The 8,598-nt window shown below is 44.3% G+C and overlaps 1 protein-coding gene across 1 annotated transcript in view; it reads left to right on the top strand.

Annotated features, from left to right (window-relative positions):
- The window catches only part of ISY1 (ISY1 splicing factor homolog (S. cerevisiae)), a 14,201-nt gene extending 8,602 nt beyond the window's left edge, over window positions 1-5,599 (top strand). Inside the window, exons 7-10 of the mRNA XM_009889957.1 lie at window positions 85-207; window positions 2,571-2,680; window positions 3,818-3,904; window positions 5,400-5,599. Coding sequence (XP_009888259.1) covers window positions 85-207; window positions 2,571-2,680; window positions 3,818-3,904; window positions 5,400-5,507 — 428 coding nt within the window. The 3' untranslated portion in view covers window positions 5,508-5,599. The remainder of the gene's footprint in view (window positions 1-84; window positions 208-2,570; window positions 2,681-3,817; window positions 3,905-5,399) is intronic.
- The last annotated feature ends 2,999 nt before the right edge of the window (window positions 5,600-8,598 follow it).

Raw genomic sequence — 8,598 nt, 5'->3', positions numbered from 1 at the left:
CTGCTGTGAGGCTGGTGGGCACTGGGAATGCACAGCAAGCCATCGAGGTGGGTCTGGATGAGTGATAGGTGTGTGCTCTTGCAGCCCTCCCACCGCCTCGGAAAACTCGAGCTGAGCTTATGAAGTCCATCGATGCGGAATACTATGGGTACAGGGATGAAGATGATGGTATTCTGGAGCCACTTGAACAAGAACATGAAAAGAAAGGTATGTGAGATTCAAAACCTGCATAAATCAGTCCGAGAAGGGGTGATGATGGACTCTGAAGTTACCTACCCTCCCCCTGGCCCCGCGGGTGTTATCTTGTGCTTAGCTGTCAGATATCATCTGTCACGTAGGTGTCCAAATCACTAGTGTGTAAGGCATTTTAGGGAGCAGGGGTGTGCTTTAGAGTTCGCTTTCATCTTTACTACTGTTAAAGATTTAATATTGTCAGCAAGTGATTTGCTACATCTCCCTTCCACCCCCCCACCCCACCCCCCTTTTTCATGCTTAAGAATGTAAAAGTAGGTTGGGGCAGAGAGATCTGTGGAACTCAAGCAGTTATCCCCCTCCTTTGTGAAAACTGACTGTACCATCTGTTTTCTGTCTCACCTGATTATTTATCCATAAACATAGCTGTGATTAGAGGGGACCTGCTGGAAGCCCTGAAGTCTAGGTGGCCTATGTTAATTTGTCCATGTGTTGTCTGTCTCAGAACTTCAACACATTTGTGAATATTTTTTTTTCCTTTTGAAACCCATACTTTCTCAATAGATAATATTTATCCACGTACTTGCTCACTTAGTTCTCTAGTTCAGTTCTACTGACTTGCCCGGTAAAGACATCAGGATTATGCCTCTAAATTCCTGAAACCCTCTGTAAAATTCAGCACCGTGTGCCATCTTCTGGAATTTGTGTAGCTTTAAGCAAGAGGCCACCCACCACCTTTAAGAGCTTAGCTGTTTTCTAAATAATAATTCTTTCAGTCCTTCTGGTGAGCGTTGTCCGATCCTGCCAGTTTTTTGCTGTTTGCTTTGTACATTTGTTTTATCATCTCTTCTTCTGGGGCTTCCACTGCAGGCGGATCCTCAGCGCTCTGTCGGAAAAGGTCCTGGTGTAGAAGCCCCTGGGGGGCTCTTCCACAGAGCACAGCAGATAAAACAATTGGATTTTGCTTGAATGCTGCGTCTTTTTGTATACAATTGTCTCTTGGCAATTAGAGAGAAAAACTTTGAACAAAACTGCAGGAAGTAATTTTTTTAAATGATAAGTCGTTAAGCTTGTAACTGTTTTCAGTACTTATTATCTCTTGGTGTGGTCACCCACTGCTTATATTTATCCCTTTTCCACGTATGAGATCTTCATAGTACTGTGCGTTAGAGATCATGCCGTGTCGGTTAGGTTACAGGGCAGGGAGGAAGAGGAGAATAAAGGAACTTTTTCACTTATCTGTGTGCTGCAGCGTAGCCTGGAGCCTTAAACCGAGCACAGGGTAGCTGGCCGGCCGACAGCTGATAGCGTAAGAAGGGCAGTTGTGTGGTGCAGCGCCCCCAGAACAGCCTCCCGCTCGGTGTTCATCTTGCTAATTGCAGGCAGGAGAGGTGGCTCACCTCGATTCGTGGGGTTATTTAAGAAAATTACCATCTTCGGTGATTGTGCCGCTAGAAATAATAAGGCTAGAGGTGCTAACAGAAGCAATAGCTGTACCGTTAATGTACTATTGATGCACTATAGATTCTCTTAGGGTCACGTGTTGTCTGAGCTCTTGTGGTTTTTACCATGTTATCAGAAGACTTAAAATTTTGTGAAACAAAATATTGAAAAAAAACCTTCTTAGTGTGGGATACCTTTTCTGTTATAAAACCACACAAAAATGCAGCCATGTGCCACTAGTTAAACCTTGCTTTCTCAGGGAGAGCGTTTGAATGTTTTATCTTTGAGAGCCAGGGGGAATGACTGCTGACTTCTATTGTTGTAGGTTTGTACTGCCGAATTGCGTTAATCTTGCACCTCCCTAGGGTTTTTATACACTGGCGATAGCACTGATTAAACTTCTTAAAGTTTGTTTTAGCACTCGTACTAGCACTCTGCTGCATAGCGGAGATCCAGCAGCCTACCCGTGAGTTACAGAGTTGGAGTCGTGCTACAAAATAAGAGAAATACACTACTAGATGAAAAGAAAGAGACTTAACATGGGTGGTCACTGTAAGGAGTGTAATGTTTAATTAACTACACGGTGATCAACATTCCTATAGGTGTTGACATGCTACAGAGCTGTAAGAGCTTTGTAGCCTGGTCGTGGGGCCCTCTATTACTCAGTTCAGAGAGTAGGTTGATAGTTATTCATGATGTTTAGAGTCTAAAATGTACCCAAATTAAGGCATTAGCAAGTACCACACTTTAACAATGCATTGGGGTTTGCTCAGACTATATTAATATATTTTATTAGATACTACACCAAGGTTCTACAGTGCTACCGATGTAGAGGCTTTAAGCCGGAAGTTTGTCTGCTGGAAAAGCTTTGGAAATTGCACCATGCTGCTTTGACATGCTCTCAGATACACTTGCCATTTTCCTTTGCTAACCAGTTATAGCAGAAGCCGTGGAAAAATGGAAAATGGAGAGAGAAGCACGACTTGCAAGAGGGGAGGAGGAGGAAGAAGAGGAAGTAAATATCTATGCTGTCAATGATGATGAGGTATGTGATGGCTAAAGTGATGTCACATCTCGCGTGTCTTCTACACTGCCTTCTTGGATGTGGTTATTTTGCTGAGAACCTGTCTGCTGCTGTGTTCTGCCCTTCTCTCTGCCTAACTAACTATCCAGTTCTCCCTGTTTAGTAAAAATGAGTAGCAGATGATACGCTTGGTCCAGGTTTAGAGAGCGATGAAAGCTGGCCGCTAGGGAAGACTTTTTACTTGAGTGAGAAACAACTGACAGCTGAGAACTTGTTGCGATTTAACTGTTGCTGCCTGGAGTGCTGGTATTTGTAAGGGAGTGTGGTGTTAGCACTGATCAGTCTTGCTTTTAAGTACAGTTGACATCCGTAACAGCACAAGTAGTTTTGTGTACAAGTGTAACTTCACACTGTCAATGCGTAGCAAAACCAGGGGTTGCCAGGGTCTTGTTTATAGTTGAATCCTGATACAGCAAGGCTTTGCTGATGCTGCAGTCGCTGCTGTGACGTGGCTCTTGTTTCTTTATTCTCCCTGCTCCCAGTGCCAGAAAGAGAAGTGAGGGACATGGCCGTTGCTCTCCAAGATCCGTAAAAGGGGTACTGGAAGCTAGTTCTTATTTCGCAGTGCGTAACTGAGTGGGTTTATCACAAGAATACAAAGGAGGTAGTCCATAAGGTAAAACTGGTGGTTCCTTCCGTACCCTGATTTATTCGTATTATGTCGTGACTCATAAGCCCAGCTCTCAGGTGTGAGAACGAAGCAGTACAGAGCTATACAGGGAAGTGGTGCATATATTTTTAAAGCACTTGCTTCCTTCTTGGTTAGCTGGCTCCAATTTTGTTTATAGCTTTGCTGTGGCAGCCAGAGAGATATGGAAGAGGAGAGAATATAGCTTTATGTTCATGCCCATGCCACAGCAGAGGAAAAGCTGTATGGAGAAGGAAAGCAATAATCCTAGGAATGTTAAGGACCAGGATCTGAACGTGATGCTTGTCTTATTCCTCAGTGGTTTGGTCCTATCCACTTGCTTGTGTTTGTAGTGTTGATCATGCTCTATCTGGTTCCTTCTGGCAAAGCAAGTAAAAAAAGGGCTTTTTGATAACCTCTTAAGAAAGCAAACTTGATGTGGCTTAATTTTATTTTATTTTTTTTTTTAGTCTGATGAGGAAGGTGGCAAGGAAAAAGATGGTGAAGACGGCCAACAGAAATTTATTGCACATGTTCCAGTGCCAACTCAACAGGAGGTAAGACACAAACAAAATTAAGTTGCAGAGTTGCAACTTGGCTTTTGCAAGACAGAGGCCTTAACTTATGGCAGGTCATCAGTAGAAGTGTCCTCGATTTGTTACTTCTGTGATTTGACTCTGCAGCTGTTTAATCCTCTTGCAAATGCTGTGGAACTGGCCAGAATTACGGTACCATTGTTATAACCCTTTTCACCTGAGAATTTCCAAAACCCTCATAAGTATTGCATAAATCGGAAAGCGTTGTGGTGTTATGAACACCATGGCCCTGATTGCCTAATAGATCTTTACTGTGCTTTTCTGCTGATGGTATAACTTCTTTTTTTTAATTTAATGGGATGATTTCTGAATTGCAGGATTTGCTCTCATAAGTTTTTCAAAATATGTTAGTGGCATGACCTTGAATTGACTGTTATATTTTGAAACTGCTGTAGGGTATGTATTACCTCAACAATGACAAGTTATTTGGAATATAACTCAGGCAAGAAGGGTTCTGGAGTTGATGTATCTTTTGGTAGCTGTGCCTTTACATCACACAGCACGTCACAGTTTGTCCCCTGTTGCCATCTTGTCAGATAACAACCTGTATTCTCCTGTGGAGTCATAATCCTGCACATTTAACAAAATACGCGTGTAATGGCTTGTCAAAACCACAGGAGAGAAATAATGATTAAAAACATTGCTCTCTGGCTGATGGTATTCTCTTAATGAAGAGAGCATAACTGAGAGTCAAAACTATTTTTCTAACACATAATCCCTGATTTACATAGCAATCTTTTCTAATTAGACAGCAGTCAGGGTAATCTTTTATCTTTTTTAGTGGCAAATCACTCCATACCTTATTCCTATGGGATTATGCCTTTTAGGTTCTAAACTACAAAAAGCTACGGTTCAGAACACTTATTTTTTGAGAGATGCTGTGTGCCTGTGTGCAGTTTGGACAAATATGAAATCATTCCTGAGGTTAAAACAAGTCTTGCAGGTTGCTGTTAGTACATCTTTAAAGTACCTGCTTGTTAAAAAATCATGTATTGCTGGCACTTCTAGACAAAATTTAGGTCAGAAGTTCGTAGCTGTTGCTAATGTGAAAGGCACACTTGCTAAACTGTGATTTCAGGGGTGTGGACTAGTGTGGCTTAACTCCACATGTTGTGGATTTGTTAAAGCTGTATCCGAGACAACTGTCTGAAACAAAATCCAAGTGACTACTGAGAGAGAAATAAAATGGCAGTTAACGTCCTAATTAAAAAGGGTGGGCGCGTAGGTCTGAAACGGAGGCATCTATTTTACTGCTTCTTTTGACTTCCACGAGCTTCAGCTGAGTATTAAAAAAGGTGCTCCTGACTCATCTTAATTCAGCTGCTTTTACACTAATACACACCTTCACTTTCACTGTCTGTTTCCTGTGTTTTTCTTCCTCCTGTCTTAATAGCTAAGCACGCTAGGTTTCAGCGCCTCAGTTAAGCTGAACGGCATCCTGTTTTTATATTTGCAGATCGAGGAAGCTCTTGTACGGAGAAAGAAGATGGAACTTCTTCAGAAGTATGCCAGTGAAACCCTCATGGCACAGAGTGAAGAAGCAAAAACGCTTTTAGGATTGTAACGTTGCAGCAGCATGGCCTGCTTATTGTATAATCCATCTAAAAGCAACAGGTTCGTGGATTCTGGAAGCAGTCACTCTTAGCTCTGGAAGTCCCTTTGGGGTAAGAGTGAACTGATGCAGTCACAGTGTGTGCTGCAGAAGGAAAACCGTCATTTGGGTGTATCCACTGGGATGACTTGCGCTTCAGTGCTGAAAAAAGATCAAACCTAGGTTAACTTGTCTCGACACCTTCAGCAGCTGTCTGCAGTCCTTTGACTTTGTCAAACGGTCTGGGCAGCGGTGCCTCTTACAGACAGAACCGCAAACCCAGTGACTCCTTCGGTCCTGAGGGAGAACTGACTGATGTTACTGCCATTCTGTCTGCTGTATCCTGACTGTAAGTGTACACATCTTTCTCATGTTGATTTTCGCTGAGCTGAGTCCAGAAGCAAATTATTCAATTATGCCTGGCTAGTTTACCAGAACAGCCCAGAACCTGTTCAGAGGTGCCTTGATGGCAGATCTTACAAGTGACTTCGAAGCTGATTTGGTTCTTCAGGTAGCACGTGCAGTATGTCTAAAAGCTGTTACCCTTTTTGTGGTTTGTAACCGTGTCTGGGCGAATTGCTTAAATGCTGGATATTTCAGCAACTATTGTAAATACTTCCAACTTTGCAATACCTTGTTCAAATATTTTTAGTAAAACTTATTTGCAGCCCGACGTCTTGTTCCGTTCTAGCTCAAAGGATCATGTTGTTCCCCTATTTGTAGCTGAAGAATGGGATCATAAACAGCCGTCCACGTAGGGATTTGGAGCTCTGCATCCCCTACTGCTCTTAGCTGGTGTGTCCTGCGCCAAGAGGCAGATTACGGCAGAGCCTGTTCAGACTAACACTGTTAAACAGGTCTGAATGAGTGCAGTTTTAAATCAGACATCTGCAGCCACGGAGTAGAAGGGCTCTCTAAGGAACCAAGTAACCATGTCTGGGACTAGTTAGAGTTTCTAGGCGCTGTTAGTATTCAGCTCTGTCTATTGTAAATAATCCACTCCAGAACAGTCGAAGCTCTAAATTATAGAGGCAAGCTTTGTCTTACTTGATGTATATGATTAAACAAAAAAAGCCTTGTACAAGTGGGAAGCATAGCTGTGAAATTCGAATCTTAAAAAAAAAAAAAAATTAAAAAAAGAATAAATCAAAACCTCAAGTATTGATAGCAGACAACTAACACTACGTACACATTCTTCTCTCTCCCTGTTAACAGCGCAGCTTTCTCTGCTTTGTAATCAAGCAGCAAACAAATATGTTTATGACCCGTAATAATTTGTGTGCTCTGAGTTGCAAGCACCAGTCCAAAGTTGGTTTTAGTTTTTGCTGCTGCCCCTTGAGTGTTTTCTGTTCTCGGGTTTAGAGAAGGTGACGTGCTTTTATCCACGCACTGTCTGTATTGCTGTAAAAGACAACGCTGTTCCCAGAGCTTCTTCCCCGAACCCACTGGCCACCAAGAATGGAAAAAATAGGTTCTTTTCGTGTTGGATGTGCTAAGAGGTTTATGGTCTGGCAGTACGGCATCAGGGTAATGTACTTCACCTGTGGAAAAGCTTCATATGTGAAGGATAAAGGCTTTGTCGCCTGGTGCTGAGCCACTAACCGAGTCCCTGGAGCCGAATAAATGGGCAGGCAGTCTGTTAGGATGTCTTTACTGCGCTTCAGGAGCGTTGGTCACCAGACCGTAGTATGAGCAGGGCAAAGGGGGACACGATACCAACAAAACGACGGGAGCAGCCAAATGAGCTTGCCAAAAAGGCGTTCAGAGTTAAAGCTCTGTTGTGAACAGCCCCGTGCCAACCATGCTTTTGCTAGATGGTACATTTTTTATATTTCTTTTTTTTTTTTGTTCAGTACAATAACAGTTTTTCTTCCAGGAGAACAGTGCGTGGGAGAGGAATCCAGTTGTGCTGTAGATTTGCTAAACTAAATGCTTGAGATAACCAAACCAGATTAAGGGGGAAGAAAACCCAACTCGATTTGATGGCCTGACAGGCTGGGAGTTTGATAGTACCAATGGTTGATCCCTTCTGTCACTATGTGGATCTGTAATATAAAAGACACAAAACAGAAGCGTAAAGACAGATCAGGGACAGAATGATAATGACAGAAGGCATAAAAAAAGAATAAACTGAAAGAATATCGAGACAGTAATTGCATTCATGTTCAAAGGAGTAGCTACCAGCCTGGAGCAAGACCCACATAATGACGTTGATAGAGCAGTTTTTAAGGCAGTGCTGATCTCTGCTGGAATGGAATAAACGCACAAAAATAGAGTGTGGAACTGTGCTGTGTGAACTGTGGCTGCTGCTTGAACCCGCTGCACTAAATATTCCCTCTGGCTCGGAGCGCTAAGCCTTTGTAAGCTGAATGCTCTCTTTGGCTGCATCTGAGCCAACAAATTGCAGAGTAATTGTTTGTCAGCAGTGGCCGACGGCACAAGGCGCACGTCTCGCCATGGGCTCCGGCACAAGGCACACGTCCTGTTTGCCGTACAGGCTGTTAAATTGCCGGTGGGGTTGGGGCTGGGGAGCTCCTGTGGCTCGTAGTTTGTCCTTGAGAACGAAGCGGTGTGCGGGCTCCGCACTGACTCGTGCTTTGAGTGTGCAGCTGTGCTTAGACGTGTGTGTGTGTCGTCAGGCTCATAACTCGTGCCGTCGGTGTGACGCCTCAGCCCGGAGCATGTCCAGGCTATCAAATAAACGTCATGTTATACGTACTTACTTGTTCTGCCCGCCTCGGCGTTCTGCGCTGTGCTGTGAGGGGATAACCTCCCTGGTGGTTCTGTTCTCTGCCCCAGTTTTGCCTTGCTGCTGTGGTTCAGAGGCGCAGCTGACGGTGTGTGATGTGACGCCAAGCGGTACGCAGTGCGGGGCGAAGGACACCTCCCCTCCTGGGTGAGGGCAGCGCGGGGGCTGGGGCTCGGCTCCTCCCCGCAGCCCGAGGGGCGCTGCTGGGGCGCCTTTCCCCGCAGGACGGGGACGTAAGTGGATTTGCCTCCCGTGTACGGGCGGGTGAGCGAGACGAGGCGTCAGGGCTGACGTCAGGGCGCGGACGGCCGGTTC

Source organism: Charadrius vociferus, unplaced genomic scaffold, assembly GCF_000708025.1.
Source record: "Charadrius vociferus isolate BGI_N301 unplaced genomic scaffold, ASM70802v2 scaffold67, whole genome shotgun sequence".
NCBI classification, from domain to species: domain Eukaryota; kingdom Metazoa; phylum Chordata; class Aves; order Charadriiformes; family Charadriidae; genus Charadrius; species Charadrius vociferus.
The sequence above is the reverse complement of the archived record's forward strand: the minus strand, read 5'-3'. Positions and strand labels throughout refer to the sequence as shown.